Source organism: Eufriesea mexicana, unplaced genomic scaffold (genome assembly GCF_001483705.2).
Source record: "Eufriesea mexicana isolate 0111107269 unplaced genomic scaffold, ASM148370v2 scaffold1844, whole genome shotgun sequence".
In the NCBI taxonomy this organism is placed as follows: Eukaryota; Metazoa; Arthropoda; class Insecta; order Hymenoptera; family Apidae; genus Eufriesea; species Eufriesea mexicana.
In genome coordinates this window covers 129999-153136 of record NW_016909945.1, presented here as the reverse complement: position 1 = coordinate 153136, position 23138 = coordinate 129999, and the positions used below count along the sequence as shown (strand labels likewise).

Here is a 23138-nt window from a genome sequence, read left to right as displayed (position 1 = left end):
TTTTATATTCGAATCATAATTTGATTTACTATATATTAACTCTGAGATAAAATACAGTAATAATGATAATACCTATTTTACTTTAATATTTTTCTTATTTATTTTCTTTTTATTTATTTATTTATTTTTTCTAGTCTATTACAATTTTCATTATATGCAAAAATATTATCAAAATAATGATAATATTCTACGAAACTCAGAACTCTGTTATCCTGATTTGCGTTACTTATTGAAACATTATATTATCCAGGAACAAATTTGAACTACGCCATTTTCATAAAACGAGTAAAACTTTATTTTCAAATGACAATTTTACTCTGCACCTGTTTATGAATGAGTATAATCGGTACAAATAAGCGAAAATGATACAGGTGACACCATTGACAAGTTATCGTGATTCGAATGAAGGGTGCTTTCGATGAAAATTATAATAATCAAGTATATTTATTAAACAACACATGAACCAGTCAAAAATGTACCATGTCACTTTATTCTCATTCGTTTGCGTTATTGGGAAGCTAATATTACAGTTCATGTGGTCTTTATACGATCTGAAAAAACAAATTTGTCAACACAGAGCTATAAGCTTTAATAAAATCTGGAAAACATAATACCAATTCTTTTTTTGAAATTATTAAAAACTCTGGTTCCAAATCAGAAGCTCTATTTGGGAACACAGAACGCGTGAATTAAAACACCATTTTTATTAATAAAATTTTCAATTGAACGACTTCTCTTTTTTAATATTTAAAAAAATTACGTCTGAATATCCTATGCAAATAAACGGTAAATTTTATTAATAAAGAATATTTTAATTAATTTTTATACTTAAACCATGATAATAACGTAACCTCAGACCCGAGCCTTGAATTGATATTTCAAAAATATCACGGATTAAAATAAAGATGCATTAATCCATGCGTTGCCAATTTATTTAAATATTTACGTGATTACTAATTATTTAAATAAACGCGAAATAATTCACGGTTACACGTGTTCTTAATGCGACACTTGCTGCAATACTTAACGTGCATATGAAATGCACGTATGTTTTTAATACGTTCAAAACCATGATGTCTACTTCGCACGAGAACATTTCAAGCAGATCCTACCCAAACAATGTACCCTTTAACCCTGCACCCTCTACTCGGGAAGCACTGCAGCCCCACTCATCTATCAGGCCCAAACATCAGGGATGGCTATGGAGTTCTTCTATAATCAACTGGATGATTCTCTATTTTATTCGAGGCCACGACACGCTGCATAAAACATTTCTCTGTACCCAAGGGAGAAGTGGATTTTTTAAGCGTCTAATGGGTCACGATTTTGAAAGGCAACGTGAACGCCACGTTTGCCTTTGAAAGTTTCCGCCGCGTGGAAAGCGTTGGCAACAAAACTCGGGATCGTACTCCGAAGTCTATCTAAATCCATTACTGGTTAAGCCGGACCGCTATCCGTTGCAGATATCGATCGTCGGTAACTCGCGCGAATCTACATTTCGTTTTAACCTCGCTAGGCGGTAGCACGCTCGACCAGCGGAGTGGGGGTAGAGTTCCCAAGGACGTCGTATTTCTTCGAGTCCCGCTATAAAGAATAATAAGTCGAAAGAAGTCCATGTTGATGGGACGAGAATACGAAATGCTGGCCAAACATTAAACAAACTGTAGAACTCCGATTTATTTCCATTATAAAGTGAGCTCTTTTCGACGAGATAAGCGGGAACGTTGCGTGGCGCAGTTAGTCCCGAAACCCGGCAGTGACCGACCTAACCTAACTGGTTGGAACTATTAGTTTTGTCAAAGGCTCGTCGATAGTGGTATTGAACGATTAATTCTGGAAATAACCGAACGTATTTGACTAATTTTAACTAACGACGTACGGTTGATTCTGGAATTAATTGGGGAAAACTAGCACCCTGGATTTGCTAGAATTGGTATTGATTTGGGAGATGTGGCTTTTGCGAAATTCATGTTTCAGATTCAGGTTCTTATTTTAGGTATATTCGTGTTATTTTAATTTGCGTTGCTTTCGTGATCATTTATTTATTAATTACATAATCCTTGTTCTTGTGGATAAGTAATATGTTATTATATTTGTACATATTTTGTTACATAACTGAGTACATGAGTACCAAAAATTTATTTTCTTTTTTTTAATGCAGTATATATTTAATGATAATTTTTACGTAGCTTGTTCCTTTTTATAAAAGTATTTATTTACTTATGTTGAAAAAGTCCAGTTTTGGACTTATAGTCTTAAGCGACTCAACCTATATATAATGACTAACTAAAATGAAATGCTTTCATAATGTATAATCTCTCATAATTAAATTATAGGACAATGGATTAAATTATATTGTTCATGCAAAATATTCCGTGCGATTTATAATAATATTATCTCTTATCTTAAGAATATTACAAAAATTCTATTATTATACGTATTTTCTCGTATTTTTTTAATTTTCCCTCAATTTTAATTCTGACGAAATAATTGACCTCTGAAGAGATTTTTTGAACATTGTTGGAAATAACGTCATTTTAATTTTATATTATTCTGGAGTTAATATCGAGTAACTTTTGTGCCATAAAATATCCTATTATTCAACGATGGAGTTTGGTTTAATTATAGAGACAGTATCTCCACTGTTGCAATTTAAAGAGGTATTTCGACTATTTTATATATCGTTTACCTATAGAATAAAAATATTTCCACGTGATGTAGTTTATCCTCCATAAACTTCTGCAGGTCTGACGAAAAACATTTCGACTCTGGGAATATTTGTTTGTCAGGAAACGTACATATTCCTTAGCACACTGTTTCGATGGTACTGAATTGAAATTGTATTTTAGAAATATGTCTGTTAGAGAAAAGAAATATAAAATATTTATAATTATATACATTAATCATGTACAATTAATATGTATTAATTTATAAAGATTTTTATATAAATACAGTCATATAAATTACAAATATAGAAACAAATCAATAAACGAAAATTTAATGAGATTAAATTTTTAGACAAGCTATAAAAACTTTTAATGTTTAATGAATTATTATAATTCTGAAGCTCAAAGTCATTTAAAGGCCATTGTATAGCAGGTCGTTAATGAGGGACAATATTATGAAGTTAATAATAAATATATAAAATTATATTTTAAAAAATCAAGGTAACATTAATTTTGTATCGAATAAAAGATTTCCTAGACATTTTTATCATTCAAGTGATAAATAATTTTTATTTCAAATATTTTCATACCCAATTAGTATAAATCCCTGAAAAATGGAAGCGTTATGATGAGTACTGTGCATACGCTAAAAAATAATTTATTATCTTTAATAAATCAAAATCCTTCCTTTCAAAAAAGCTAACTGGCCACGAGAAAAAAGTGTACCAATATTACTGTGTCAAAAAATTCCAATAGCATTACGACTAAAAATCACTAACGACAAAGATAATCTAATCCGCTTATACTAAAACTGCTGAGAATCATTTTAAAAGTGGAATAAATAAAAATTAGAAGGCATAATAAAAGAATAATACTCCACGCTCAAGAGTAATCCGTAAACGCTGCATTCTGCAAGAAAATACCGCCAATATTTCCCATGAGATAAACCGCAACGAACAAAACTAATTTCCATTTTGCGTTAACATCTGAAGCTACCGAGTATCGGATAACTTCATCATACTTACGGTTGTTCATCAATCAGTACCTCCAGTACGCATAACAATTATGCTCGGACCGAGGAAACCGAGTGATACGTTTACATTAGTCCAGCTCCGTTAGCAAGGCGAGTTAATTATAAATACAGCCGCAACGGAGCTGCGAGTCGATGCGGCATCGTTGGAAACGGGAACGAACTGAGATACGACCGTTGAAAATCCCATGGACCGGCCGAAACCGACACATTATTCACAATTCGACGGCAATTTGCTGCGAATTTTCAGCCGTCGAGGCGCTTCTCTCGAAAAGTTCGTCCGCAGTGCCACTGCTTCGTTGCGGACGCGTCACTGAACTTTCGAACTGACCGAGCGCCTAGTGTTTTTTTTCGCGCGCCCTCTACCGCCACCCGGCGTAATAATCTAGTCACTTTTTCGTTGCTTGCTGAGCCATCATATTCATTACTCGACCGATTTTTTTTTTTATCGTTCATTAATAATTCTTGTCTAAAAACAATATTAATAATTCTTTTCGCATTCGAACGTCCATAACTTCGTTGATTTTACGAATTTCACTATATATTAGGGATTATCTTGTTCAGATCCTTTGCAGATAGTAGTATAGAAATTTGAGAAGGAATAAACGCCTTTTTAATAACTATTACGGCTTTAATTAATTAATTAGTTTATGTATTAATAAACTTATTTATTTATTTATTTATTAAGCTAAAAGATGACACTCGTTCACTTAAATCTTAATGCTCACGATACTCTTAGGTCTCTCACTGAATTCTTAGCTCTCTCTCAACGATAACTCACACCCTATATAGCCTTCCGCATTCATTCTTTTACATTCTAATTCTTAGCCTTCAAGAACATACTTAAACTTTCTCTATCATAAATAATCCTTCCACTCGATCCTATAGCACGTGATCACTTTGGTCCTTCCGCATGCACTCACAGGTATTAACTTAAGCTATGCATTCGTTCTTTTATTTTTATATCCCAAACACTCTTTGCATTCTCTCAGGACCGTAGCTATTCCAATCCTGCACATAACAAATTTGGCAAACATTTCGGAACACGTTCTTGACTGTGAATCAATTAGGATAGAACATCGGAAACGATCTGATTCGCGTGGAGTTTATTTTTACGAATTTCATCAAAAGGATTCGTAGACGTATTTTTGACTATATAAATTTTGAAAAATCGTGGGAATAGGATCGACTTTTTGATCTGGATTTATAGAAAAGCCCTCTTCTTCTTTTCTTTCGCTTTGTTCGGTTGCTCTTTTTCCGGTCGTCGAGCACCAACCGTTCTCGCGAAGATACTCGATAATAAATCCTGCAGAGTGATTTACGGGGCGACCCCCCACCACACGCCGCGATTCTCGCCGCCTCACGGGCTCTCGTTTCCGACACCTTCGCGCAGTTTGCAAATTAATAACGTCGACAACGATAGGCTCTGTTATAAGGCTCTTATATCAGATGATTACGAAATTAAGTGACCCAGGCTGCGATCGTTCTCACAGTACGCTAGCTGGATGATTATTAAAAAAGTTACCGACCGAGCTGTTGTCTCTGCCTGCAGTGAGAGGTTTGTTTGGGCGATGGCACGTTTCGCGAGAGTTCGCGCTTCTTGGTACAATAGTGTTTATGGCGGACGCAGCTTCGCCTCTAGCAGACGCAGTAGGCGAATATTCCATTGCAAAATGCAAGAGTGCAGACCATATAAGCCGTTCACTGCACAAATTGATTAACTCCATAAAACAAAAAGTGGAGAAATGCAATGAAATAATGTATATTGTTTTTTAAAATTCCCTTTATAATTTAAATCGAAATAAATATCGTAGAATGCATAAATACAAATGTAACTTTCATCTAACGGTATATAAAATTTATAAGAAAAAATAGCCAAAAGGTAATCGTTAGTAATGTTACCATTTTTATGTTACTGGAAGAGTTAATCGATTTGGCAAGTGGAAAAAGTAATAAATTTAAATTTTACTAAATTTTACTTAAATTCTGATACGACGGCACTAAAAAATTCACCGTTATCATTCGTGGCTTGCTAGTGCATTTGAGTTGCATTATTGCAACGATTTACATTAGAGTACGGAGTTAATCAAAGTGACCTCTGAAATAAATTATTTATTATTCAATGGCCGAAAAATTTTTGTCGTTTAATGGTATTAATCTGAATTATCAGGAAAGTTATTATAAATATAAAAAGTTATGACTATACCAAGTGCTTTGACACTTAAATTTCAGATTTTTCAAAAAGTGGAGTTAATCGATTTGTGCAGTGAACGGCTCATATATGAAACACTGTGTATTTATCTCATAATATAAGACCTTTCGTAGTTTTATATCGGTATGTATATAAGTGTGTATATATTACACAGGGTATTCGCAAAATCGTGGTACAGAATACAAAGAGGTGATTCCTCGTATAAAACTGAGTTAATATTAACATATAATTATAACATTGATTAATAACGGTATTTATAAATTTTATAATAAATAATTAAGTATAGAAATGAATTCTGTAATAAAGGAAAATAAATATTATGGAATCTATAAATTCTGCAATAGATACTGCAATAAATATCACGGCATTTATTAGTCTACGATTGTATTATGCAACATTTCATTGCACTAACGCGTGAGAATTGGTGATTTCACGTCAATAGCCACCGTAGAGGTTATGTACATCGACCGGGAGAAATATGCAGCAAAGGTAGACGGGAAAAAACATGGAACCAAACGATCGTGCGAAAACGAATTTCATAAATCACGTAACAACGATCGACGACACCATTTGTACATCCTCTGAATTTCGCGAATCGTATAACCGTGCCCCGTGGCAGGCCGAAAAATCACGTGACGCTGCGCGAAATGTGCTTTTTACGCGCGTGACTGCAGTGCCGAAATTGCAGGCGCCCCCGAAATGGAACATGAATGGTGAACCACTTAAAATTACCATTTTCACGCGAATCAATATTATTATTTCGAAAAAAAACGAGTGAATGAAATAAAGCTCGCGTGATTTTCAGGCTTTGAAAGTTTATAGGTTAGCTTTTACTTTCTAAGCGCTGTATTCTCTAACGAAATTGTGGTATATGGTATTTTAAACGGGATTTTCGTGTAACATTTTTTATAACTTCCTTTAAACTAATAGGTGAGCAAATTTGTTACTAGAGAGCAATTTTTATTTTCAATTCGCTGACAGTAGTTTATGTATTACCTTCTATTGAAAAGTTTCTGCTTTTATTGGATTTTCGAGTTACGTGTATATCTCTGCTGCGTTTTTGGATATAACGAAAATATCGATTGATGTAGCAATAATTTTATTATTGCATTTTTGCAATATTTGTAGACACGTTATTTATTAGATCTTTTCAACTTTGGACTTACCAAGTTATAAATATATCAATTCTTTTTAAGTGCATAAATGTTAATATTATAATCGATATAACATATGAAGTAAATGTGTCGTTAATAAATAAATAAGATTTCTTCTTGATCGCCAAGTAGTATTGTATTAACATTAGGAAATTAATGAAATACGATTTTCGATTGCAAAAGGAATAAATTTAAAAGAATAAGAAAATATTATCCTTTTATCATTAATATAAAATCCAAGAAATGACTATACTCTGGATACTTTTATGTACATAAAGAGATATATATAACACAATATTGATATGATTAAAAATTGAATAAGCTATGACTATACAGTTTATTTCCTTCCAAATTTTAAATTGCTCAAATATAGTGGAATTCGTGAATCAAAACCATGATCAAATCAATACGTGCCTAATTAACTTCAAAATCCAATTTCTTTCAAAGTACAAATATATTTAGATTCAAAAATAAATAGTTTCTATTTTGCATCTTTGACCCATATTTGTTTTCTCCTTTTTCGAATTTACAATCAATTATTCGATTCTAACAATGTATCGCACACCGACAAATATTGTATATAACAAATCCAAGATTACTGCGTACACATAAATAGCGCAGTGTACTCTAGTGACAAAATGGCATCCATAATGGCTGCCGAGCGAACTGTCCCTGTATACGAGTGGCCGTCATGCGGGCCACCTGTTCTCCTCTCGTAAGAATCCCTGTTGTTGGTAAACTGTTTACAAGGATTTAAGTAACTTTTACAAAGACGATAAACTAGGCGATGTAGCAAAACAAAGTTGGCACGGTATCCGCCATAGTGCCTCCTGCATTCCCTATAACGATACCGTAGTAGTGAACCCAGCCGTTTCGAGAAGATTAGAAATAACAACGCGATATGAGACACGAGATCTCGAAACTGTTTCGCATTAAACAACATCGTGCTTGTTATTACGAGCATAAATTCCTCTTAAATAAATTGCAGAACAAAATTTTTGCTCTGTAATAAAGATAAATCTACGAAGTTCCACGTAACCTTTAACTCACTAGCGCCACCACGGCCCAGATCTACAGTAAACAGTTTATCATAAATATCGTATACTTCGTTGAATTATTTTCCAATTTTATTGATCTAATTTTGGAATTTTCTTCTTTTCTTTCTTTAATCATACTCATGATGGCGTTAAAATTGTTCTATTAATTTTTCGATAATTAAATTCTTGATAAAAATCCATCTCGTTTAATATTTACAGTATTCGATCTACAATAGTACAAAATCCCATTATAATAGAATTTTTCAAGCCACGCGACCATCGAAATTCACTCACTCCTGACATCATCCATTCATGACTTCACACTGAATAACCAAACTGCATAAACCTACGTGAATCGGAAGCGTGTGCAATGAAATGCTTCCGGTTATATCCATTCGCCGATCGTTACGCCCTGTCTCGTGGTGCAGGCACCCTGGAACCTATTTTTTCCGTGCCTCTCGTCCCGACTGCCACGTAACTCGTAATGCAACGTATACACAAGCGAATGATATCCCCAGGGAAGTGCCTTCCCTTTCCGCAATTCTCTTGGGGTGGCGTCGCAACGCTCGCGTAATTGCGCCAACCCCTTGCCACGAACATTCGTACCACGTTTTGTAAACTCCCTTAGGCTGAACCTGGTAATTGTATTGGTCATTTCCGTCGTCGTATCAATTAGCCTTCGATTAATTTCTCGGCAATTAGATTTCTTTTTATTGTATTAGCCGGATATTCTGGTTCAGGGAATCAGAAATGGGTAATTTCATCGGATTTTCTTTTTACATTAATTTCTCGGTAATTAAATGTTTCTCTTTCTTATTATTATATTAAAACGATGTTCCGATTTAAGAAGTTAGATTTAGGAAATTTCTTCGGGCTCTTTTGTTAATTAATTTCACGACAATTAGATTATTTTCGTTATATTAGGATATATTGGGATATTCTAGTTCAGGAATTTCTTCAAATTATTTTGTTATATTAATTTCTCAGCAATTATACTATTTTTCATTATATCGAAGGGATGTTTTGATTTAAGAAGTTAGAAATGAGTAATTTCTTCAGATTTCTTTTCTTTTCGTCATATTTCTGCCATAAAGTCGACGATATTTTTAAAACGGTAAATAAGAAATCGTATGAAAATTAAGACAGAATTATTTTACTTCGATATTCCACGCATCGTTGGGTAATTGTAAATTTGATATATTAATTAACATCCATTTTTAGAATCTAATTCAATGGCGACTGAGAGGTGCCTCTCGAATGCAAAGGGTTAAAGGGATATTCTGGCTGAGAAAGTCAGATATAGATAATTGTTTTCAGATTCTTTCCTAGATTAATTTGACAGCAATTAGGTATATTTTTTATTATATCAGAGGCATGTTTTGGTTTAGAAAGTTAAAATTTATAATTTATATTATAAGTTTAAAACATTTCCAGAATGTCTGGTCACCATTTTTAATCGACCACACACACCCCTCATACCCTGATTCAACTTTGTATGAGTTAATTTACGGGCGTGGAAAATGAAACTAAAGTGGTATGTAATAAAGGACGTACTTGAGGTCCAAACTGGTCATTGTCGCATTTGGCTGACAGGCTCTAGAGTCTCAAGCTTGCAATTTATAGGCTGTACTGCATACATTTGATGAATATATAACTTGACGAAATTACAATTTAACGAAAATTTTTGTGTGGACTTGATTGTAAAGTTATTTAAATTTTGTGTGCATTGATTTCCCTTTTTTTGTGTATAAATTCATTTTACAGACTGAATATTTTATAGCCACAAGTATTTTAAGAAATATAGATTGAATGTGTCAATTAGATATATGATATATAACATATTTACAATTAAAAATAGTTGAAAAATATTAAAAATATAAACAGTTCGAAGTTATTAATGAAATCGTTCTCAATAACTTGAAAATGATTTAAAATTAATTTAAAATGTATACGAATTGCAAGAAAAGGGAATATTTTTATAATTATAAATGAAAGGATTGTATAGTTCTAGAAAAAATGAAACGAAAATAAAATTTGTTCATTTTCAACTTTATTCCCGAAAAAATCTACTTTTCAAATTTATTAGGTACACCTGCATTAGCCTACTTTCACTTCACAAATTTTACTGGACGTTATTCGTTCGAATTATTTATCAATTAGTTCCAGAAAATACTTGTTAAGTATTACTAAAATAATGGCTGCAATAAATACTGTACTATACACAATTTTATTGTACGTGCCGAGTAACGCACCATAAAATTCGTTAAACAAGGCCATAATCATAATTCAACGTAGAACCAAGCCAAGACATAACGAGACCACATATAGAAAAATGTCGTGCTTAGTTGTGAAATATTAATTTTCCTTCCATATTTCTCAGACCATTCGCCATTTAATTATCACCTATCCATCTAATCGTACGAAGTCTAAACGAAAAAAGGTTATTCCTGTTAATTCGTCACTTTTCCAAAGGAACATAAATTTGAAAACACCGTAAAGAAATGCGAGAAACAACCGAATAACTCTCAAAAGAAATAACCTACTTGCATCGTTTTGTAGCAACAAGAGTCACCGGCAACTTTGCCAACTCCGGAGGAAAACTTTCAGGAATAACTCGTAACACTTTGCCTGTCCCAGCAGAACGGATTAAAAGCCGGCGTTCTGCATGTACAAACATAATTAATCCGGACGGAAAGCATGGAGCAGCGATTTCAGAAAAAAAATCGCGTTTCGTCGTCGGTAAATCGTGTCTGTGGTGCGACGAACGCATAAAATTCGAGAATCCCAATCCTACGTCGTCTGCAATGCACGTTAAACATTTAAAACCGTTTTTTCCGCCGGGGTTTCCCCCACCTGAGCGTCGTCCCGCGTCATCTTCTTCCGCGCCGACTTCCGTCGGGCCCCGTACTCCGCAGCGCCCTCTTTGTCCTCAATCAAGAACTACCGTGACGCGCAGCGTTCGTTGAAACGCGGAACTTCCCTCGACCACGGTGGAAAATTTCGGAAACGGAAACAGTTAGAATATAGAAGGTTCATTGAAACTGAAATTATTTCTAACTGTTTACTTAAAAATTGTTCCTGCTTTTGCGATATAGAGAAATGCAAGGTTTTTAATATATACTATGAAAATTATTGTGTAGGACTTTGATATTCACGTTTTATTTTCATTTTCGTTTCAGATGGTGCTATTCTGGGTTTACATTTGTCAAGTGGAAACTGGAGGTACGTGGGAAATTGAATTACACAAGGAATAATAGAAAAAGGCTGAGACTAGAGGTAAGTCAAATGATGAATGATACTAGTATAGAGAATAGTTTAATTTAATTATTCAACTGACTAATTCTTTTATTATAAACTGCCAGAAGCTGCTAGTTACTTTTACATTTTTTACCTGTTCTTTCCTGAACAATATTTACATATTGATATTTGGTACATAGACTCAATAATTAATTAGTTGTAAACTTTCTAACGATGACAAGTATCCCAAATCATGACTAAACAGATGGAGGGGATCTTCATCTCTAAATTCAAACTTCTCGTTGCAAATTTTCGCACAAGAATGTATTAAAAATCACAACGAACATCGTGTGTACGAGAAAAAAGTTTGAGGTGGAAGGCAATTGCTTGGACGCCATTTTGCGAAGTGCGACGACTCGGGCACTTCCTTCGGCAACAAGATGGCGCGTATCGCACGGAACAATGACGTTACCGTGTCATTATAACGAAATATTCTAACGAGTAACGTATACGTGGCTCGCGTGTCGAAAATTATTCGATATCAGGGTCCTTAGAGAAAAGAAACAGCCGCGGGATATTTCACGAAATATATCGAGCCACGACTGCCGACTGTGGCGAGGGATCGAAGCGCATTAACATTGAATTTTTGCGCGATTATGCGTTATTTACGAAGCCTCGGGGCACCGTAATATCGCGAATTTATTGCAATTTCGCGTCCAAAGATGGAAGGCAAACAGGAATGCTAGCTCGTGCCTGGAGTTGTTGCATACATGTATGCACGGAGAAGGGATAGCTCTCCAACCACGTTGTCGTGTTACACGCGGTACCATAATCTTTCTGTCGCTACGATAAATGGCCGTTAGCTGCCTTTTCATTTCGCTTACGAGGCTCGAGAAGCTGCTTATCGATTGAATCCTCGAGTGGAACAATTTGCGAGGAAATTCGAACCGCCATCGTGGAGATACTGATCGCTTCGGGGTTAACATGGACAAGTGTTTCGAGAGGAAAAGAATGCTGTCCTATATACATTTCATAGCCATGCTTGGTCATTTTTCCAATTGCCTTTTAAATCATTTTTCCAGCAATATGTTAAGTTTGAATTTTCTAGTTAAATTAGAAATTCAAACGACAAACTCGATTAAATTTACGTATGTATATTACATCGTAATAATCAATTGATGCTAACCTGATTTTGCGAAAAGCCCAAACGTAATCTGATTTTCCATGTAGGAAGTGGGTAATGGAATGTACTATTTATGTCAATCAAATCACTTTGATTACTATTATCTGTATAAATCGTATTTACGTTCACATCGCAGATTGGCAAGTCGAGTGTTATCAAAGTACCCTTATCGAGAAAAAAGGAGCAATATTCGATCTGCATTTGGATACAAGCATATTATCCGTGTTACAAAGCCATATTATCGATACGAATTCAACCATCGAGGAATTATTCATCCTGTGATGTGTCAATTTTCGTGCAATTTATGTTGAGGCACCTTCAAAGAGGCGAACAGCAAACCTCTCAACGCATAATGCACTAATTATTATGTCTATCGTATGTGCAATTTAATAGCTGTATGTTTAACTTCCTCTAATAATCACCTGTGTCGTGAACATCGTTTAACACACGTACAATGCCTATAAATTTGACTTGTTAACTTCATTACCGGGATTAATTAAACCTTTGCAACGTATCGATTAATTCGTGATGAAAGGTAATGGAATTTTCACATGCATCTTTTCTTCCGTGCCATAATTTTTACCGACATATTGCATTAGACAAGCATCGATTCACGGGAAGATGGAATTAATTGCAAAAATTTATCCTTTTTGTACGATCAAGATTTTCATACTTGTAATTAGCCTCTTAAAATGGAGTTCGAAGTGGGAAGTTGATGAGAGTGCTGAGTGTATGAAGAGGCTCCGCCATTTTGTTCTTCCGCGCTGTTATGGTCGCCAAGACTGATTTAACTTGGTATGAACTACCAGAGTACAAGTTAACACGATTTGTTTGAGTGTTGTACATTTTATTGTAGAATTTAGTTGTGCCACTTCTTAAGTTGGAGTAACTTAGGTTAGATTAGGTATAGTTATGATTCGCAGAGAAGTTGTACGTTGGAGAATTAAAGATGGAAGATTTCTGATTTAAGTTTCTCAATTCAAATACTTGCAATATGGGTGTTTTGTAATTATTTTATGCTTTGGAAATGGCTCAAACTCTGTTTCTTCGTGGTATTCAAAGTAATTAATTTGTAATTAATATGTTCAAGAAGTACTTTGGAAAATTATCTCGAATTTCTTGTTTATTTATTTATTTTTTTAAACTACTTCACAGGGAATATATTGTGTGAGAAATCTGTGATAAATTTAGAAATATTTTTAATATTTTAACACGGTATTAAAATAAAGTATTCTTGCGTATTGCATAAAAATTACTATAATTATTATAATGACGTAGCTTTAAACAATTTTCTAATGTTTCTTCGTGGTATCCAAAAGTAATTAATTTGTAATTAATATGTGTAAAAAGTACTTTGGAAAATTATCTCGAATTCCTTGTTTATTTATTTCTTTATTTTTCCTATATTTTCTTGAACTATTTCACAGGGAATATATTGTGTGAGAAGTCTGTGATAAATTTAGAGATATTTTTAATATTTTAACACGGTATTAAAATAAATTATTCTTGCGTATTGCATAAAAATTATTATAATAACGTAGCTCTAAACAATTTCCTAATGTTTAGTTACTGTGTTTTTGATTCTTTCGTCTGATACAATTATTAAATAAATAAAATATATTTCTAATAATTACGATGAGTATTTTAATAAATTAAAATATAACCAAATTGTTGCTATTATAGGTAAACATTTAGACAGATAATGGACCATAGTTTATTCCTATGAGTTCACTATTCAACTGTATAATTGAATAAATTCGCACCCATTGTGATTTGCACGTGACAAATTTTTCTGGAATTTCGCTGTTCGCTATATATATACGTTATCAATAGTAGATATATTATTTTTAAACGAACAGGGGTTATACAAACTGCATTTGCCATAATAAAATTTAATAAATGGTACTAAATTACGAACTTGTTGATAAAAATATTACTGTGCCAATATTATCGCAATGCAATTTCCGCATACATCTCTCAATATTAATTGTCGCGTGCGTTTCAATTTTATTTGCAATCACTGAAAGTAATTAATTTGGTTATCATTATAATCCTTGGCTTCTGTGAAATCAGAATAATTTAAGAATAATTGGGACATATAATATTTTAATTAGAATTAATGAAGCAATATTTCATTATTATTTTAAACTCTCGGAAACTGGGAGATTTTAGAATAATCATAGTGCAGAATATTTCAATTTTCCTCGTATACCATATTTTTACGAATACCTTCCATTATTATAGAATGTCGTTTATTATAACGTTTATTATAAAATATTCGTACTCTTTTAATTGCGATAATGAAATATTTCTGGAGTTATTCAATAATTTTTAAAAATCCAGTCAAGATTGTGAAAGAATCTAAACTTAATTTCTTTTTCTTTTTAATGGAATCGTATCTTTCTTTTCATAATGCAACAGCATTCATCGATTTGTTAAATACTTAATTATTGCAGAATCTAAGTTTTTAAATACTTAATTATTCCAAATCTAACCTAAACTGCTAATTATCAGGTTCCTAAAATGCAGTAAATTAATAAAAAGGGAAGAAAAAATCAGAAACGAGATCAATATAACACACTCATGTGTGGTAATGGTTACATAGATTTTTAAATATATATGTGTTGATATCTAATGAATTCAGGTTATTGTGATGAATGAGTACGCGTGTAATGATTGAGGTGTTGTGTAATTGTGTATGTTAATGTAATGTACGAAAGAAGAAAGAACAAAATGAAAGTGATTTGTCATAGGTCAATTACAATTGAGCTTTAATAGCAAGAAGAAGTGTGAACACGTGATTGTGATAAATTAATTATATTTAAACTAAATATTTGCGTTTGATAATCTTTGTAACTAAATAGAGAATTGTTTTTATTGTTATTAATAATTCATCCACCACCAACATCATGTACCCCATATAACAATCGAAAAATAATAACATTGCAAATACATAATTCCACAATTTTCCCACCTAATAACGTACGTAATTATCAATTCAATTCCACGAACTCTAATCTTCTTTAAACCCTCGCACATTCCATCTCCAAACATCTGGCACAATCACAACCGATTTCCCAAAATTCTTTTATCCTCCACAAACATAATCCCACCTCGGTCTCGCATTTGCAACGACTAATTAAACAACCGAAGCATCCTCGACTAGATTCCCAAGAAAGGAACATTCCAAACAACTCGGCTTCCAAAGCGTGGCTGAAGTAGGACCTGTAACTACGACAGAGGGTGTCCATCGGGTGCTGAGGTACGAACGGCAAGTTCAGTAGCTTTGATTTCGAAGCCACAGCACGCTACTGCCAATTATTCAACGTACACATTGTCCCATTGTGAATCAGTCGAGAGATGGTGGTCGATTACTGCATCCGAAGTGGAGCCGTTATGTCAATTTGCATAATGCATCGATTAAATAAACGGGTTGCGGTGCCGTCCGATGTCGTAGAGCACGGAAACCGAGGCTGTGCCGGCCGCAAAACAACTATTGACAGCCGAATTCTCCACACTGTCCACGTATATCGTCCGAAACCATGGAACACATTGAAATTAACGCGCCCTCCTGTCCTTTTTTCCACCCTTCTACGCCCAACCCCGTCGCTGTCGCCGGTCGTGCACGCGCGCAGGCCTCATCACGAGCCATAAATGCTTCATAACGATTATGAGCCTGCCGACAGCGTCATTACGGATGACTGACACCGCGGCCAGTTGTCTTTCGGCATTAATTGCAGGCGTAATTGCAACGATCACGCCGTTTCCAGTTACGTTTTGACGGAACACGTTAACCCTGCGTTTAGGCGCAGTCAGGATTCAGAGGATCAGGTATGAATAGGGGTGGTTGATGGAAATGTGTCTAATTAGGCGAGTTTTCAATTTTAATCGGTAGTTCTCGATTGCTTCGTGAGATGAGAAGATGGTTGGAGGAATTTGGGTGATTTTGGAACTGGTTTTGACGAAAACTGTGCATCCTGTATTTAGGCACAGTCAGGATTTAGTGCATCGTGTATGAATAGGGATGGTTGATGGAAATGTGTCTGGTTAGGCGAGTTTTCAATTTTAATAGGTAGTTTTCAATTGCTTCGTCAGATGTAGAGATGGTTGGAAGAATTTGGGTGATTTTGGAACTGGTTTTGACGAAAAACGTTAACCCTGCGTTTAGGGACAGCCAGGATTTAGAGAATCGGGTATGAATAGGGGTGGTTGATGGAAATGTGTCTAATTAGGCGAGTTTTCAATTTTAATCGATAGTTTTCGATTGCTTCGTGAAATGAAGAGATATTTGAAAGAATTTGGGTGATTTTGGATCCAGTTTTGACGAAAACGTTAACCTTGCGTGCAGTCAGGATTTAGTACATCATGTATCAATAGGGGTGGTTGATGGAAATGTGTCGAAGTAGGCGAGTTTTCAATTTTAATCGGTAGTTTTGAGTTGCTTCGTAAAATGGTTGGTACAATTTGGATGATTTTGGATTTGATTATTGCAAACAAATTTTGTTTCTTTCTTAAGGTAGGTTTCCAATTAGTTTAGTATAATGCAATTGTTCTTCTGGGATGTGATGGAGTGAAAAATAGGTATTGATCAATTTTCGATATGACTGCTAATGAAAGATTTGTATGGAGTTTCTATTTCAGGATTTAGAGAATTAATTTTTCAATAGATAAATTTATAATAATCATCACGAATTTAATTTTTTAAACATTTCTCATGAGACATCCGGACGATTTTATAACTATGTTTTCTAAAACGAAATCTTAGTGAATACTACATATGCAAATTAAATATAGACCATTTGACTAACCATAGGTCAGAGTGTTTAAATATTTGCGTCCATTTTGTGGAAAGTAAAAATGTTTCATTCGAAATATAACGAAAAACTCTGTATAATTCGATAACACGCTGAGTTTAGAAATGTGAGTTCACTCTGGTAGTATAATGAATCTTACAGGGTACTTAATAATTTTGATAACGTTCATTTCACGTCTACCCGATATGCGCCAGTTTTAGTACACGACATGTGAATAATATACGTATTTAATAACATTTTTTATGTCTACGATAAAGATCTATTATATCATAAACAATATTGGCCAAGAAATAACGAAATTACACGATAATATTAGCAGTCCCAGAGTTTTGTTGAATTATTTATATAAAAACGAAAATAGTGAACGGAAATGAAATTTCATTTAAAATTGCTTCTAAAAGTACTCTTTATATTCTCAGTGAGTCAAAGACATCGTTCAATTTGGTAACATGCTAATATTTCATTCGTATTGCTACGCTATTTGTCAGAATTTTTCAAAAGTATGAAATGAATAATTCACTTCGAAATGAAGAATTCGACAAAAACCTTCTTCAAAATTTTCCTCTGCCAAGTTTAGTGACAGTCAGTAAAAGAAAAAAACTTATCATTGCTTTTTATTAGCAAACTAATTCACTTATGGCAGTGTAAGTTGTCAAATGACAACATAAATCAAAAATATTTAAATAGGAAAAGGAAATTACTTTTATTGTTATTATTTAATACTAATTATAGTAATTGTTTAAAAATAATCATACTTAACACTTATTCACTTGTTATACTTTTATGAATCATCATTCCTCTTGCAAGTACTGGTAATGAAAGAAAAGTCAATTTTCGAAAACTAACTTCACGTTCTTTTTGTTAAGCATATTTCACCATGAATAATTTTGGTTACCTATATCACAGTATCAAAAGACACCTAACATTTAAGTTTTCGCTTTGTTTCCTTGGAAATTTCAAAGTTTCGAAGAAGAAATATGTATCTTCTTCGTGAAAGACTAATATTTCGTTGTCTCAACGAATGTTTATAAGATAAAGCAAAATAATTAGTAGTAATTAGTTGTAATTGAATATTATCACACATTGAACTCGTTTGTCTCCCACGATATCACAAAAGCCCTAAATGAGATTCCAAGGTGCCCAGAAATTCCAAGGTTACGATAAAAATGAATATTTCATACAAAATTGATATTTCATTGCTCTGACGATGGTTTATATAAGGGATAAAATTAACTAGTTAACTACAGTTATCTATTGAACTCATCTGTAACAGTATCACAAAAGACCTAGATTAACCTAGAATCCAAGCATCTATTTTATTCTATTGTAAATTTCAATAAAATACTTCACATAAAATTGATATTTCATTGCCCTGACAAAACTCTCTAGGAAAGATAAAAGTAACTAGTTAACTACGGTTATCTATTAAACTCATCTGCAACAGTATCACAAAAGACCGAAATTAAGCCTAGAATTCAAACGTCTATTTTATTCTATGATAAATTTCAATAAAAACTTCACATAAAATTGATATTTCATAGTCCTGTCTGAACTCAATATGAAGGATAAATGTAACTAGTCACATGTAATCACCTGTAATCTCTTATCGAACTCGCCTATGTACAACAGTATCACAGGAGACCTAAACTAAACCTAGAGTTCAAGCATCTACTCTATCCTATCAGAAACTTCATTGAAAATTGCTCAAAAAGAATAAAATACTTCGCACAAAATTGATATTTCATAGCCCTGACGAAACTCTCTAGGAAGGATAAAAGTAACTAGTCACATCTAATCACCTGTAATCTCTTATCGAACTCGCCTATGTACAACAGTATCACAGGAGACCTAAACTAAACCTAGAGTTCAAGCATCTACTCTATCCTATCAGAAACTTCATTGAAAATTGCTCAAAAAGAATAAAATACTTCGCACAAAATTGATATTTCATAGCCCTGACGAAACTCTCTAGGAAGGATAAAAGTAACTAGTCACATCTAATCACCTGTAATCTCTTATCGAACTCGCCTATGTACAACAGTATCACAGGAGATCTAAACTAAACCTAGAGTCCAAGCATCTACTCTATCCTATCAGGAACTTCATTGAAAATTGCTCAAAAAGAATAAAATACTTTGCACAAAATTGATATTTCATAGCCCTGACGAAACTCTCTAGGAAGGATAAAGGTAACTAGTCACATCTAATCACCTGTAATCTCTTATCGAACTCGTCTATGTACAACAGTATCACAGGAGACCTAAACTAAACCTAGAGTCCAAGCATCTACTCTATCCTATCAGAAACTTCATTGAAAATTGCTCAAAAAGAATAAAATACTTTGCACAAAATTGATATTTCATAGTCCTGTCTAAACTCAATATGAAGGATAAATGTAACTAGTCACATGTAATCACCTGTAATCTCTTATCGAACTCGTCTATGTACAACAGTATCACAGGAGACCTAAACTAAACCTAGAGTCCAAGCATCTACTCTATCCTATCAGGAGCTTCAAAATTCCCCAAAAACATACTTCTTGCAACTTGAAAATTGCCCAAAAAGAATAAAATACTTCGCACAAAGTTGATATTCCATTATCTCGACGAAAGTCTATATGGCGAGGCAAAGTAACTAGTAGTAACTAGCCAAATACAGCCACGTATTAAATTCGTTCGCCTGCTGTGGCAAACGGAAGTCAATATCCAAGTACCTACTTAGTCCAATTATCACTGGTACGAAAATTCCGCGAAAAATTTATCTCGTTCCAACGAGAGTCTATAAAACGATGCAAAGTCACCAGTCGACGTTGGTGACGCCAGAGCTTAGGGCCGCTTCGTCGCAAATAGAATTACTATTACGTCTTAATTGAACGTTCTGCCGCAAGCTCGGTTGGAAATCAGAAGTTTCAATCACTTACTCGGCTCGTCGACGTCGCCAAGGAAAACTTCCGCCGCGACAAACCAAGGCATCACGCTCATCAGCAAAAGCGTCCCCTTCATCCTGGGACCGTGTGCAGCCGAACGGACCAGCCCTTGCGAATATCCTTCCCCTTAACTCCAGGATAGCAAGTTGGCCGGGATAGCTGATAAGTTTCAATGAATCTAGTTCTCCGATGGCTTGGAACTCCGTTTCCGAACCGATTCTCCGCGTCTTCTGGGATTCCAGCAGCTATCCGTCGTGGCACGCCGTCGCGCGAACTTCACAGCACACTCGCTTTTCTCTCTAACTTCACACCGCGATTTCTGCCCCTCCTTGCTCCCCCCAATCTCTCTCACCAACCTGCCGACACGAGACGTATACCCCGTTTCGGGTAATACAACATCCAACCACGTCGGCGTCGTAAACTAATCGACGATGTCTACTTTCGTCATAGGGGTGGAACCGTCGATCAACGTTCCAGCTTACGGCGCCCGTGAACGATCACGTATACACACATACACACGTACACACACACTGTCGCGAGCACGAGGGTACAAACGGGTGCACACATCCAGCGAAATGCATCGATACTAGGGAGTTCATTCACGAAACGACCGAACGAGAATGCGGCTCGTGGAGGGTGCTCGTCCTTTTTTAAAGTTGCTCGGTCATCCCCCTCGATGCAATTGCGTGTATAGCCTGTGAAGCGTCTTGGTCGTTATTAATGGGGCTACTCGATCGGCTAATCGCGAACTCCGTCCACGGTCCATTAACGACAGCTTCATACACGGCTACACATCACACGAGTTGTCGTCATCGCTCACCGATAATGACGTAACGCCGATCTTTTTCAAGCCAACCTGCCCCCGTAGCACGCGCAGTTCGAAGCGATGGAAATAGACGGCCCCGACGATACTGACGATAACACCGAACCGGTGGTGTCATTAGGGTCCATCGGATGTTATCTGCGCCGGAGGGTGCACCGGCTGTCGTCAGAGCCGTTTCATGGTGCACCGTGATGCATCGGAGTCATCCTGCGCCTGGTGACAGAGAAGACACCGGCTGCCACTCGATTGCCACGATCACGATCACGGAGACCACCCGGAGGAGCGAACACACTCCCTCTGTTAGAGCTAGCTGTTACAGTCCCATCTTCCTCCTCGATGCGATTTTACGACAGAGCAGTCTCGCAACAGTGCCTGTGACACTTGGACCAGTTGGAAATAGGGACGTTTAAGGTCGCTTACTCGCAATCGATGGATTTTTATGCACCCTCTGAAACCGAGAGGTCCACTGAGAGGCTGCGAGAACGAGGACAACCGCTCGGGAACGAGTACTCGATTGCATATAATTATATTCCTTTTGTTCGGACAGCCCCAGTTTTCGGCCCCGATTCACCGCGATTACCACGAACTGGTGCAAGAGCAACCTGTGCAATTAGGTTAAAAGCGTGCACAGAACGTCGGGGGTTGGCACTGCGACGCGCGAGTCTCGCTGTAGAAGTAATTCACCTTTCGATTGTTCGATTGTTACGGGAAAAAGCGTGGAAAATATTTGACGAAAGTATGCCGAGTATCGATGCAATCCCGAGGAAGAGTCGCGTAGTCCCCGCGCGTGGTAGAAGGCGCGCTCACTGCTGCGTTGCGGCAGGCCTACTGACAGGGGCAACCAAGCTTTCGGTTCAGCTCGGTACCGCTCGTGCGATTCCGCCACCCTTCGGCGGCAGCTTAAAGCATTCTCCGACCACTTTTCATACCCCTCGCGCCGCGCTGTGATCACTACAGGCTATTCCCCTTGTTCAACCCCCGGTGAACAGACAAATGTTAGAAAACGGTGTGAGAAGCTGGGACGTCGTATTTACTATTCATTCGTTATCCAGCGGATTAGCGGGGAACGTTTAAAACCGATTACGAGTTATTTAGGTAGCACGACGCGTGCGCCTGTTATGATCGCGCTGATGAATTGACGTGGATAAAGAATGTTAGGACGGAGTAGATGGGGTGGTCGGTGACACTTGCTTTCACGCGTACGATACGCTGCCAGCAATGGTGGATTAAAATATTGAATTTTCGTCGGATTTCGAATTTTCATGAACTCTGACGTTTTGCTGTTTACTTGGGATTTTGATATCGATTTTCATGAAATTTTTCACGAATTTTACATGGATTTTTCACGCAATGGTATAGGATACAGGATACCATCATTTGAGATTGGTATATATTGGTGTGTGTATTTGTGAATATTTTGGAAAAGAGTTTTTAAATGAATTAAAGGAATCTTTAAGGACTTTGCATTTGACTTGGTGTTTCTTCAGAGAGAAAATGCAGTCCAAGATTGAGAAATTTCAAATTTGAATACAAGAATTAATGTTAATGATAGATTTAACTAAATATATATATATGGAAATTATTGACGAATTTTGCATAAATTTTTCATGCAATGATGTAAAATATATAACATAGTTATTTGAGATTGATATACATTGGTGTGTGTGCATTGATGGATTATTGGGGATTTTGGAAATTAATTTTAAATACATTGAAGGAATCTTTATAAATTTGACATTTTACTTGTTGTTTCTTCAAGGAGAAGATGCATTTTAAGATAGAGAAATTTCAAATTTGAATACGTGAATTATTTGTTGATATTAATAATAGATTTAACTAGATATGTATATTTAACTTCATTTATATTAGAATTGTCTATATACATGTACAACTATAATGGATTTGAATCCAATTAGATAATTGTATATACAATTATAATATAAATATCATTAAATAAAATGAATATAAATATAACATATATAGAATATTATATAAAGAATATTATATAAATGACATAAAATAAAACGAATATAAATATAGAATATTATATATGCTA

At 35.2% G+C, this 23138-nt stretch overlaps 1 protein-coding gene across 1 annotated transcript in view; it reads right to left on the bottom strand.

The window, feature by feature from the left end:
* The window catches only part of LOC108549245 (hemicentin-2), a 115651-nt gene extending 95316 nt beyond the window's left edge, over positions 1-20335 (bottom strand). The window contains exon 1 of the mRNA XM_017902540.1: positions 20254-20335. Within this exon, the coding sequence (XP_017758029.1) occupies positions 20254-20335 (82 nt within the window). The remainder of the gene's footprint in view (positions 1-20253) is intronic.
* Between the last annotated feature and the right edge of the window lie 2803 nt (positions 20336-23138).